This window comes from Hypanus sabinus, chromosome 6 (genome assembly GCF_030144855.1).
Source record: "Hypanus sabinus isolate sHypSab1 chromosome 6, sHypSab1.hap1, whole genome shotgun sequence".
Lineage (NCBI taxonomy): Eukaryota > Metazoa > Chordata > Chondrichthyes > Myliobatiformes > Dasyatidae > Hypanus > Hypanus sabinus.
This window is the reverse complement of record NC_082711.1, coordinates 59369835-59382631: the sequence shown is the minus strand read 5'-3', so window position 1 is coordinate 59382631 and position 12797 is coordinate 59369835. Positions and strand designations below refer to the sequence as shown.

At 37.9% G+C, this 12797-nt stretch overlaps 1 protein-coding gene across 4 annotated transcripts in view; it reads left to right on the top strand.

Moving 5' to 3' along the window:
* Positions 1-12797, top strand: part of mindy3 (MINDY lysine 48 deubiquitinase 3) — a 112587-nt gene that overhangs the window by 59304 nt on the left and 40486 nt on the right. For all 4 annotated transcript variants that reach the window (XM_059972248.1, XM_059972247.1, XM_059972249.1 and 1 more), the window contains one exon: positions 5486-5558. In XM_059972248.1, the coding sequence (XP_059828231.1) occupies positions 5486-5558 (73 nt within the window). The remainder of the gene's footprint in view (positions 1-5485; positions 5559-12797) is intronic.

Sequence of the window (12797 nt, the reverse complement as noted above, 5' to 3'; positions counted from 1 at the left end):
ATATAACTTGGGTGTTCATCCACTAATATTTTAGTCGAAGTAGTATTTGTGTAATATCAAAATTTGAGGTAGTTTAAACAGCCTTTCCAGATTTTGTGTTGTGGAAGGATATTCTTTTGTGCCCTCCGGTCCTAGACTCTCCCACTATTGGAAACATGCTCTTCACATCCACTCTGTTGAGGCCTTTCAATAGTCAATGGGTTTTAATCAGGTTCTCTCACCCACCCCTCACCTTATCCTTATAAACTCCAATGAGTCCAGGCCCAGAGCTGCCATATGCTTCACATCATGAACCCATTCATCCCCAGGATCTTTCTTGTAAACCTCCTCTGAACCCTCCAATGCCAGCATATCCTTAAATATGGGGCCTAAAACTGCTCACAATACATGAAATGTGACTTGGAATTAATTCTAATATTACATTTGCCTCCCTTATTACCAGCTCAACCTGCAAGTTAACCATTTGCAGCTCTTATTTCTGAGTTGTCACCCCATTTAGAAAATAGTCTATACTTACACTAGCATACACTTCCCTCTGCTGTATTCCACCTGTCACTTTGCCAGCAGTACCCGCTCCTCCACAAACTTGACCACAAAGTTATCAAGCTATCTGGATCATTAACATATAATGTGAAAAGCAGTCAACCGAACACTGAATCTTGTGGACATCACTAGTCACTGGCAGCCTCTATCCAATCTATCCGTGCTAATACCTTTCATATAATACCATAGGCTCCTATCTTCACAGCCTTGTGTGACACCTTGTCAAAGGCTGCCTGAAAATCTCAAGTAAACAACATCCACTATCTCTCCTTTGTCTATCAACCTTGTTATTTCATCATGGCAGGGAAGATCACTCCTTAAGGAAACCATGCTGACTTCAGCCTATTTTATGATGTGGTTCCAAGTATTCCAAAACTCATCCAAAATAATGGACTCTAAAATCTTGCCAATGACTGAAGTTAGGCTAACTGGCCTATAATTTCCTGGGTTTTTTATTCCCATTCCTTCTTAAGGAGTGAGTTGATATTTGTGATTTTACAGTGATAAATATTAACTCAGGCTACTAGAGTTAATTTCCATGTCTTCCTTTAAAATGATGCATTAACTGAAAATAAAACTTAGTTTATTTCATCCAAAGAAAGGCTTGAATTTATTTGGGCTCTTGCATTGACTTTGTTAATCTGGTGGTAAAACAAAATTTTTACTGTTGAGTATCTTACAACATAATTGCAGCTCAATCATGAAATTGGGTTGTAATGTTCAAAGTTTGAAGTAAATTTTTTCTTAAAGAACATAGATGTCACCAGCTACAACCCCGAGTCTCATTTTCTTGCAGGCATTCTCAATAAATCCAATAACCATAATAGAAGCAATGCAAGACTGCACCAATAGGGCGGACAACGAATGTGCAAAAGAAGACAAACAGCAAATACGAAAAGTAAATAATAATAATAATAAATAAGCAATAAATATCAAGAACATGAGATGAAGGGTCATTGAAAGTGAGTCCACAGATTGTGGGAACAGTTCAGTGATGGATTCAGGAGCCTGATGCTTGAGGGATGATAACTATTCCTGAATCTGGTGATATGAGTACTGAGGCTCCTGTATCTTCTTTCTGATTGCAGCAGTGAGAAGAGCATGATGTGCGTGGTGGGGGGTCCCTGATGATGGTTGCTGCTTTCCTGCAACAAAGCTCCATATCCATATGCTCAATGTTACAGAGGGCTATATTCGTGATATACTGGACCATATTCACTATTTTCTTGTAGGATTTTACATTCAAAGTCATTAGTGTTTCCATGTCACGCTATGGTCCAGCCAGTCAATATACTCTCCACCACACATCTATAGAAATTTGTTTAAGGTTTAGATGACATGCTGAATCTCCTAAGCTGCTAAGGAAGTAGCAGTGCTACTGTGCTTTCTTCGTAATTGCACCATGAACTCGGCCTAGGACAGGTCCTCTGAAATAATAATACCGAGGAATTTAAAGTTGCAGACCCTCGTCACCTCCGATTCCCCTCAATGAGGATTGGCTCATTGCCTTCTGGTTTCTTCCTCCTGTAGTAAATAATCAGCTCCTTTGTCTTGCTGAGGTTGAATGAGAGGTTGTTGTTGTGGCACCACTCAGGCAGATTTTCAGTTTATTTCCTATTTGTTGATTCATCATCACATTTGATTCAGCCTACAACATTGGTGTTGTCAGCAAACTTAAATCTGGCATTGGAGCTCTGCTTAGTTTCACAGTCATAAATATAAAGTGAGTGAAGCAGAGGGCTAAACACACTGCCTGTGGTGCCCCATGTGCTGATGGATGATGATGTTGCGACTCCGAGCTGATTGGGATCTGCAAGTGAGGAAATCGAGGATCCAGTTACACAGGGAGTTATTGAGGCCAAGGTCTTAAAGCTTATTGATTCGTCTTGAGGGGATGATGTATGCGTCTTTGCTGTCCAGATATTCTAGGGTTGAGTGAAGAGCCAATGAAGTGTCATCTTCTGTGGACCAGTTGTGCCATTTAGCAAATTGGAGCAGATCCAAGTTGCTTCTCAGGCTGGAGTTGATATGTTTCATCACCAACCTTTCAAAGCACTTCCATCACAGTGGACATAAATGCTACTGGACGATAGTCATTGATGTAATTAAAGACTGCTGAAGCAAGAGGTTAAAGATCTCAGTGAACACTCCAGCCTATTGAACAGCACAGGTCTGTAGTACTTGGCCAGGTATCCCGTCTGGTCTGGATACTTTCAGTGGGTTCACCCTCCTGAAGGATGCTCATATCTCCACCTCAGAAATCTCAGGATCATTGGATCAGTGGGGGTTTGTGATGGCTCCTCCATGTTCTGACGGTCAAAGCGAGCACAGAAGGTATTGAACTCATCTGGAAGCAATGCTCTGTTGTCACCTATGTTGCTTGATTTTACTTTGTAAAAGGTGATAAGATTCAAGCTCTACAACAGCTGTTGAGCATCCTTCATTGATTTAAGTTTAGTTTAATGCTTTGTGTGATAAGTCTGTTTGTATCCTATTGTTTGGGCATTGCTGATTTAATACAAAAAAAAAGACCTTGATAATAACGGGGAACTGGTCGCCATTGAATTGGGTCTTAAAAGGGATATATTGAAATTGAAAGAGACATTTGAAAAACTGTTTCCCTGATCTTATGGTAAGATTACTTTGCAAATGCTTGATACTTTTAATGCAAATGCGGAGGATTAGAAGTGTAAAAAGCAAGTTACAAGAAACACTTGTTATTATGCTGTTTTTAATCTTTCATTGTTTTTAATTCATTGAAATTAAGATCTCATTGCTATATGTTGTAGCTAAAGTATGGCAGAACATGGGCATTTGCAAGCTTTAAGGTTTGCCGCAGCAGAACTTGGTAATCATAATTGGCTACAGTAAATGACAAATGTCTATTTGGCAAAGAATGAATCTTTACATAGCTTTTGTTGAAGTAGACAGAAATCTGTATCAGAATCCACTAGGTAAAGGCTTAATATCAATCATCCGAGATAAACTAGCGGCCTTACGACGGGCCCCCATGGATAAAATCAAAATGGCCTGGGAGCAGGATTTTAAATATCTCCTTATCTGAGGAGAACTGGGATTCAGTTCTCAAATCGGTTAACTCAACCTCTCTTTGTGCTCGCCACTGCCTTTTACAGTTTAAGATTGTTCATAGAGCCCATATGTCTAAATCTAAACTATCTCGATTCTACCCTAGCATTAGTCCGCTCTGTGATAAATGCAAGAGGGGCGTGGCCTCTCTCATCCATATGTACAGGTTCTGTCCTAGCTTGGAGAAATTCTGGAAAGATGTCTTCACTACGTTATCGTGTATTCTGAATCAGCACCTGGAACCAAACCCCTTAATTGCTCTGTTCGGTTTTTGGGGCGAGACAGATTTATGTCTGGGTCCGACCAAATGCCGAATATTATCCTTTGCCTCTCTTCTGGCTAGACGCTTGATCCTCCTCAGATGGAGAGATGCTGCCCCGCCCACTCATGCTCAATGGCTTAACGACATCATGGCCTGTTTGGACCTCAAAAAAATTCATTATTCAGTTCTCAATTCGGATCTAAAGTTCCGTAAGGTCTGGGGACCTTTTATCGAGTACTTTCATAACCTTCCTCTTGACTAGGGTTTTTTTTTCTCTTCAGTCCCTTGCTTTCAGCTCCTTTTTTTTTCTGGTAGAAGGCATTATTACCCTCTGTTGCTGAGTGTATTCACAGTCTGGGAGCTTGGCTGTCCTGACTTATACTCTCTATATTGTGTTGTGGTTGGTCTGGAGTTGATGTTGTTTTTTCTTGTGTTGTGGGGCTTGGGGAGGACACTAAGCTTACTTGCCTTTAATTTAGGTGCTTTTTTTTTGCTAAATTCTCTTCCTTTGTAACATATTGTTATTGTATGCTTAATTTTGCACTATTTTAATGTTCCTCATTGGGATTTGGGGTTTTTAATTTGTAAAATGTTTTGAAAAACTAATAAAAAAATTTTTTTTAAAAAGTAATCTGTATCAGTATACCATTTATAAATGTGAGTGTAATGCTAAATTCATATTCTCAAGGTAAAGAACATGGAATAGTTTTCAGAATATTTTAAACAAGATTGTAGAATTAGTGATTTATAGACATCATCAGTTTGGGAAACCAAACAAAAAAAATTGTGCTTTTCATTAGCTTCCCTTAATTTGTTTATTTATGTTTTAATTCTTAAATTAATGGTTTGTGAATATTTACAAAAGAGTAAGCAGAGTTTACGTGGAGAATACGGCTAAATTACATAGAAACACTTCATGTTTCTGAAATGTCTGTTTTCTTTTTGCTAGTTTTGTTGACCATTAGACATTTTTAACAGAAGTCCTTGTACAAGAAGTTTTGCTGAATTTACTTTGCTAGTTTTGGAGTGGGGAAAAGTGAACTTGTTCTTAAAGGTGATGCTTGGGGCTGGTGTCTGTAAGCTTCTGAAAAGTTGGCAATGAAGTTCTGATTCAGGTTTTGATTCTTCCATTCTTGAATCTCACATGAAAATTCCAGTTTGCTGAATGGGCAAACTTTTGTTCTTTGTATCAAATCATTCTTGTCTTGCCTGTTTATAGAAGTTTCAGGCCTGTGAATTTCCTGTTTTTTAACCTCAGACAATCATGTATTGCTGAGCTTTGGTAAAGGTGAAAGAAATATGAAATCTGGGTTTCTAAAGTTGTAGGCACCATATACAAGGGTGAAGAGTTGGGCTTCTTTTAGAATTGCACCAATTTTAGGTACGGAGAAGTATGTAGTTGCATGCAGGAAACTGCTTTTTTATTATATTGCTTTTCATTATTTATATTTCTTGCCATAATGGAACACTTCCGGATGCTTCAGAATGCTCTGAGGCACAGCAATTTTCTATGCAAATCTTTTGTATTATTCTTCAAAGGAACCAAAAAGTTACTACAGGTCTTTTGAGACATGGGGTACTTTCTTTTTCCAGGAAATGTCCTTAGTTGCCCCAGAAACTCCTTGGGAACAAGCTAGAAGAGTATTCCAAACATATGATCCTGAAGGTAATTTAGTTTCAATTATAAATTATAGTTTTCCAGTTATTTAAATTATTTGTAAATTTGTATTAAAGGATTATATTTGTTGTTGTGTCAGGCAAGCATTTGGTATCTATAATCAGAAAACAAATTTAATAGAAATGTCACAATACAGGAATTGGAGCAGTTGTCTATTGAGAAGAAAGCTTTTCTAATGCATTCATTCCTCTACAATGTACCTTGAGCCATTATAAAATGCTTTGACGTTAATCTTTTTAAGAAATTAGTTGGGTAGTCACTTGCTTTAAGTTCTGTTCCTGGTCAAGTAATCCCATTCCATTGCTAAATACAGAGCTGAGCATTATGACAGTAACTGAGACCTGATAAGGTTGAAAATGTAAGAGTTGCTTTTTAGGATTCTTTGGTCATCCAATAAACAGAAGTATTTCAACCTTTTTACTGGAATCTTTCTGTGGCATGTCTTGGTAGCATTGGGTGATTGAGACATATTAATTGCTACATAGACTGATAAGGATGTTGCTCAGATTTTTATCAGTAAATATCCATTCAAGCTAAGAAATGAATCTACATTTCAGAGTCTGGTTTTTCCCTGACTTGTATGCAATGATATTTCTTTTTGTGGCAGCAGTACAGTGCAAAGACATACAATTGCTGTAAGTTGCAGGTTAAGTAGTACAGAAAAGGAATACAATGTAGCATTCATGGACCCCTCAGATATCTGATGGCAGAGAAGTTATATATGGATCTTTAGGATCCTTTACCACCTCCCCAGTTATAGTAATGAGATCCTGGATGCTGAAGATCCTCAAGTGATGGATGCTGCCTGCTAAATGCTCTCCCTCTTACAGTTGTCTTTGGTGGGGATGGTTCTGCCCATGATAGAGCTGGTTGAATCAACAACCCTCAGCAGCCTTTTGCAGTCCTGTGCATTGGAGCCTCCATAGCAGGCTGTGATGCAAACTGTCAGAATGCTCTCCACCATACATCTTTGGAAACTAGCACGTCTTTAATGACATATTGTATCTTCTCAAACTCCTAATGAAGTAGAGTCTCTGGCATGCATCATAATGTTGAAAAAGGAGAATCCTCTGAGAAATTGACACCCAGGAACTTGAGACTGCTCACTCTTCCCACTGCTGACCCCTCAGTGAGGACTGGTGTGTCTTCTCCTGACTTCCCCTTTATGAAATTCAGAAAATATTCCTTGTTTGTTGATGTGTTTTTAAACCTAGCTTGAGATGTTTTCTGTATATTATGGATTTTTGTGTGTCTCAGTTACTGTTGAAAAATCCATAGTATCTCATGAGTGCAGGATAATGTTTCGAATTGCTTTTGATACTGAACATCCTGGTTTTTAGGAGCACTTTCCTTTCTTCAAAGTTGGCACAGTAACATTCTGAAGGCATGTTACAGAGCATGTAACTATATCCTTATGGTTTTACAGCAGAAGCAATCAAAATGCTGACATGGCAATTTAGAACAGTATGTGATGAATAATTTGAAAAAAATGCGAAATATTTGGACAGTACATCTGCATGTACTATTAACTATTTCCTTGTAAAGAAAATAATGCAATTAATCTATTCTTTTAGCAGTTTTAGAGTTAACATATTATTTTCTGATTGATTATCTAGCTACAGAAGCGTAAATGAAGATTGCATGTTGGCTTTATTTAACTGAATTTTGTTCTTTAGTTGCTATCATTTTTAATACCAATCTTGTATTAAATCATGTCAGTTGCATGTAATAAAGTATTTTAAGATTATTCCCAGTTCTCAGTTCTCAATCAATGATACTGTGGCTTATTCAGGTACTACTTAAATGTGATTAGAGTTTTTGCCTCAAGCAGTGATGTGTTCCAGACTTCGACGTTTGTTGAGTTTAGATTTGGTTTGCAAGCTTTTAATTCTACCTGTTTCTTTCTCCAAAGCTATTCTGACTGCTTAGGGAAATTGATCCTTCCTGTTCTGTGCATACTGCCTGAGCCTCAGTTTTATGTAATTCATTTACAAACATTTGTAGGATTTCTTGTATCCAAAGGAAGCAACTATTTGTTCCTCTAAAAGTAAAATTTAATAATCAAGCAATTTTGATAATTTATATAGAATATGATTTACGTAAGCTCTTATTTTTATTGATTTAGCAGTGGTTTTGATTTAGACTGGTATTATTCTATTTATTCCATTAATACATTAGTCGCCTGTTCTGATATGAATTGTCCATACTTAGAAAACCCACCATGCATTTATGACTATTTAACTGTGCAACCTCCTACAGTTGATACTGATAGGATCCCTTTTCCAATTCTAGCTTCCTATACATTTTTCCAACCTTTCCTCGTTATTTTGGTCCTATACTTTGTACTTCAAGACTACTTTTTAACATTCTTTTATAAGAGTGGAATGTAGCTAAGGGTTGCTACTTCCTAGTTTCAGTGACCCAGATTCAATCCTAAACCCAGTGCTGTCCGTCTGGAGTTTGCAGGTTGTGTTTGGCCCCTTTTGTTTCTTCACACATTCCAAAGAGGTGCAGATTGTTAGATTAATTTCCACTAAACTGCCCCTAGTTTGTGGATGAAGAGCAGAATCTCCAGAGGACTGATGAAAATGTGTGAAGAATAGTTACAGGGAAAATCAGGAAAGGAATAAAGTTGCTGTGAGCCAATATAGACCTGATGGGCTTAACTGGCCCATTCATTCTATTTTCAATTGAACAAAGTGTGTTAATATTTATAAATGCATTCCCCCTTTCCCCAAAGAGTAAAATAAGTAGGAGAATTGTTAGTGTTGACTAGTGGAATAACTCGCAGAAAATGCATTGTACGTGCTGTGCAGTCATGATCATTTAAGGTAGTGAATAATGCTAACTTTAACAAATATGTAACACGTATCTAATCTAAAGAGATCTTATCAGAGTGGGCCTTAAAAATAAGATTATAATATATAATGCTTTCTGGATTGAGCTTCCAGTATATTTAAATCAAAGCAGATATGGTTGCAGTTGTAAATAATATGTTCAATGCTAATTTCATTTTCATTTTCAATCTTTTTTATCGGTTTAGAAGAATAAGGATAAATACAAGTCAGAGGAGAGGTTATCTCACATACATATCTCAATAATAGTACAAACAAAGGAAGGAATATACACTGTGAAAATCATATATAGTATTAAGCTAATAAAAAGAGAAAAAAGAAGAGCCAAACCTCCTCTTGACAATTCATTAAAAAAAAAAGATTCAATATTTCTGTTATTGATAGGAAAGGAAAACCCACTAAACTGACCCAAAACAAAAAAAAAAGGGACTGGGCAGTCCATCTTGAGGATACAGTTTAAAAAAAAAAGGAAAAATCCTTCTGGTCAAATCTAAAACTTTGCAGAGAAGAAAAAAAATTAACTGAAAAAGTAAGAAGAATTTTTAATACGATCGGTTACCGAATTACCCACTTGCTCATTTACCAAATATGATAGATGTTATCTTTCAGCTTAAGCCTTTTCAAACAGGATTAATAGCCATTATACATAAAAGGCTATTGAATTTACAAATGTTGTCTAACGATAAGGTTAAACATGCTTGGGAATTGGAACTTCAGGAGTCACTTTCAGGTAATCAGTGGAATAAAATTTGTCATTTAGTTAACAATTCATCTATCTGCACCCGTAATTCCTTGATTCAGTTCAAGGTAGTGCACAGGGCACATATGTCAAAAGATAAATTAGCACATTTTTTTTCTAATATAAATCCCACCTGTGATAGATACAACACTGAGGTGGCTTCCTTAACGCATATATTTTGGTCCAGCATAAAGTTAAATAATTTTTGGAGAGATGTTTTTAGAAAGTTATCAAAAGTGATAGGTTTGGACTTAGATTTATAGCAATCTTTGGGATTTTTCCAACGGAAGCAGGAAATGTTCCTGCTTCTGCTCAACGCATGATAGCTTTCTCAACTTTGTTGGCTAGGAGAGCTATTCTATTGTATTGGAAGGATCCCAATCCACCTACCGTTTTTTTGGCTCTCCTCCAATATGTCGTGTTTAACTTTGGAGAAAATTAGGAGTTGGACATTTGATACATCTTTTAAATTTGAGCAAACTTGGCGACCTTTTATTCAATATTTTCATATGATCAATGCTAGTTTCAAATGGTGTGATTAGACCAGTGATTTTGCTTCAATCAGGGAAGAAGTTGATTTCTGTCCAGTTATTTTAAAGTTTTTCTTTCAGTCTTGCTCATTCTTCAGTGAGATTTCAGTTTGAAAGTTTTTATGCAGTGGAGGCAAGTTCTATTTGGAAAGTGATCACTACCTCTAATGATTATTTGAGCAAACTGTCAATGCCATTATATGAAGAACTATAAGCTGGAAGAATAACAGCAGGTAAGCTTGGGGAGAGATCGGGCTAAATTTTTGTATATCTGCGTGAAGGGGGCATGAGGAATTGAGTTGTTAAGTGTAAGTAAATCGTATTAGAGTAGAAGTGGCCATTCATTCAGGTATTACCATAGGAAACATAGAAGTATAATACAGATGGAAAACAATATATCAATTGATGTTAAATGAAGCTCAGGAGCTAAGGTTTGTTATTGTTACTTCGGGGTATCACTGAACGGCTTCTGTTCTGATGCTGAAAGTTTCAGTGACTAAAACTTGAGTGCTGGGCATCCAGTGTAGTTACACAATAATAACTGAGGCATTGAGCTTGTACCTTTCTAAATTTTGAATGTTGACGTTAACTTGGTATCCGTTTGCCAAAGAGAGCACATAGATCACAAAGAATAGACTTATTTATGGCAGTTCAGGTACTTCTGGTCCCAGTGAAGAAGATTTCAAAACCTGGTGCAATTCAACTCAGGCAAAAGGCAGTTTATTTAAATAATTAGCACCAAATCAAGCTGACACTTTTTCACTGTTGATCTTCAACAGAACCAAGGGGGTTGGGGGGAGTATTATTTTTAAGTTGCATAGAACGTCTATCTCACCTCTCCATCCCCTCCTTCTGGGCCCAAGTGATCTTTACTGTGAAGCAAGGATTCACTTCTTGTACTTCTTCCAAACTATTGTCGTTCATGTGTTGTTCACAGTGTAATTTGTACCTAGGAGAAACCAAAAGATGATCAAGTGATTATTTTATGGAGGGACATTTGTTCAGCAAGACAGACCTGCCATTTTAATTTTCCATTCAACTTCCATTCTGACTTTTCAGTGTCCTCTTGCATTGTTTCAATGAGATTCAGTGTAGGCTTCAGGAGTAGAACCCTAAGAGTATGTTGCAGTGATGTTGAATATTCCATTGTTATTTAACTCACTTTCTCTGAGTGAGAACTGGACATACCTAATGTTAGTTGTGTAAATTTTGTTCTGTCCAAAAACTGCAGCTTGAACTGCTAGTCTTGGCTTTGCAATTTGCAATGCACAACACAGACAAAGAAGCATAATCACTCTTGAGCTGCAATGATTATATAGATATATAGATACTTCATTGTCACCAAACAATTGATACTAGAGCATACAATCATCACAGTGATATTTGTTTCTGCACTTTGCGCTCCCTGAAGTACAAATTGAAGTAAGTATAATAAAAATTTAAATTGTAAATCATAATTAGAAAATAGAAAAGGGAAAGTAAGTTAGTGCAAGTCAGGTCCAGGTATTTGGAAGGTACGGCCCAGATCCAGATCATTATCCTATGTGACCGGGTGAATTGACCGCATGCCAGATTTGATCTCACCCTATCATCTTTCCATTCCTTTTCCCTCTCTGCAATTTAAAATTCAAGATGGTGCTAATAAGTGGCAACTCATTGCATGCAGCTTCAGTGAAAATCATCAGATATTCCCATTTAGGACTTCTACAGCTAAAATCCACAAACACAGCCATAGGTACTCCAGAAACCAATATAGTTTTAAGATGATTTAATAAATCTATCAATGCTCAAAACTGAATGATCCCAGATGGCACTTAGAGGTTGTGAGTACAATTCCTTTTTAAGAGAACAAAAGCGGGAGAGACTCATTGGGCTACAGGTACAATTAAAATACCGAGGCCTTAGACTGCCCCAGTTTCAACTATCATGCTGGCGAATGTAGAGTCCTTAGAAAATAAATTCATGACCATCCTGACAAAGGGTCTTGGCCCGAAATGTCGACAGCGCTTCTCCCTATAGATGCTGCCTGGCCTGGTGTGTTCTACCAGCATTTTGTGTGTGTTGTTGTTTCATGACCTCAGCAAGATTACCATACCAGAGAGACATCAGGGACTGCTGTGTACTTTGCTTCACAGAAACATGGCTATTTCCCACCATTTCAGATGCAGTGCTCCAACCCTACAGTTCCACTATTCACCATAAAGACAGGTCAGTTGAGTGTTAAGGTGGAGGAGAGGGAGTATGCATTAATGTTAACTCAGCGTGGTGCACAGATGTGACAGTCCTGTCTGAATCTTGTTCACCCAACTTGGGAGTATCTAGCAATCAAGTGTCATCCATTTTATCTGCCAAGAGTTTTCTGCCATCATCCTGGTAGCGGTGTACATTCCACTTCAGGCCAACATCAGGTAGGCACTGGAGAAGCTGAGCACTGTGATCAGTCACAAAACAGCGCACCCTGATGCCTTCCCTATTAATGTGGGGGATTTCAACCAGGTCAGCTTGAAGAAGTCCCTGAACAATGACCACCAATATGTCACCTATGGAACCAGAAGAGCCCAACACACTTGATCATTGTTATAGCACCATCAAGAAAGCTTACTATTGCATCCCACACCTGCACTTCAGAAAGTCTGATCATTTGGCTGTGCTTCTACTCTTGGTGCACGGCAGAGACTAATGACTAGCATCAATGGTGAGGACCAAGAAGACATGATCAAGGGAGGCAGAGAAGTGTTTACAGGAATGGACAGTATTCAGGGATGCATCTTCGAAACTGAGTATTTTCGCCACAGTTGTCATCGACTTCATCAAGACCCGTGTGGATAGATGACCATGTGCCTTCCAAGAACATACCGGACATACCCAAACCAAAAGCCATGGATGAACTAGGAGATTCCCGCAGCTTGATGCACACATGTCAACAAACCCATGTAGAATATCAGCAAAAACACAACGATGCAGAATATGCATATGCATAGTCCAGATCCCTCAGTCCATTTTTTAAAAATCTTCAGTTGCCACAACTGCTACACCGCCCCCAGTAGAACACGATGACTCCTCCGGCTGCTAAAAAACAAGTAGCTCCACAGCTTGAAGCCGA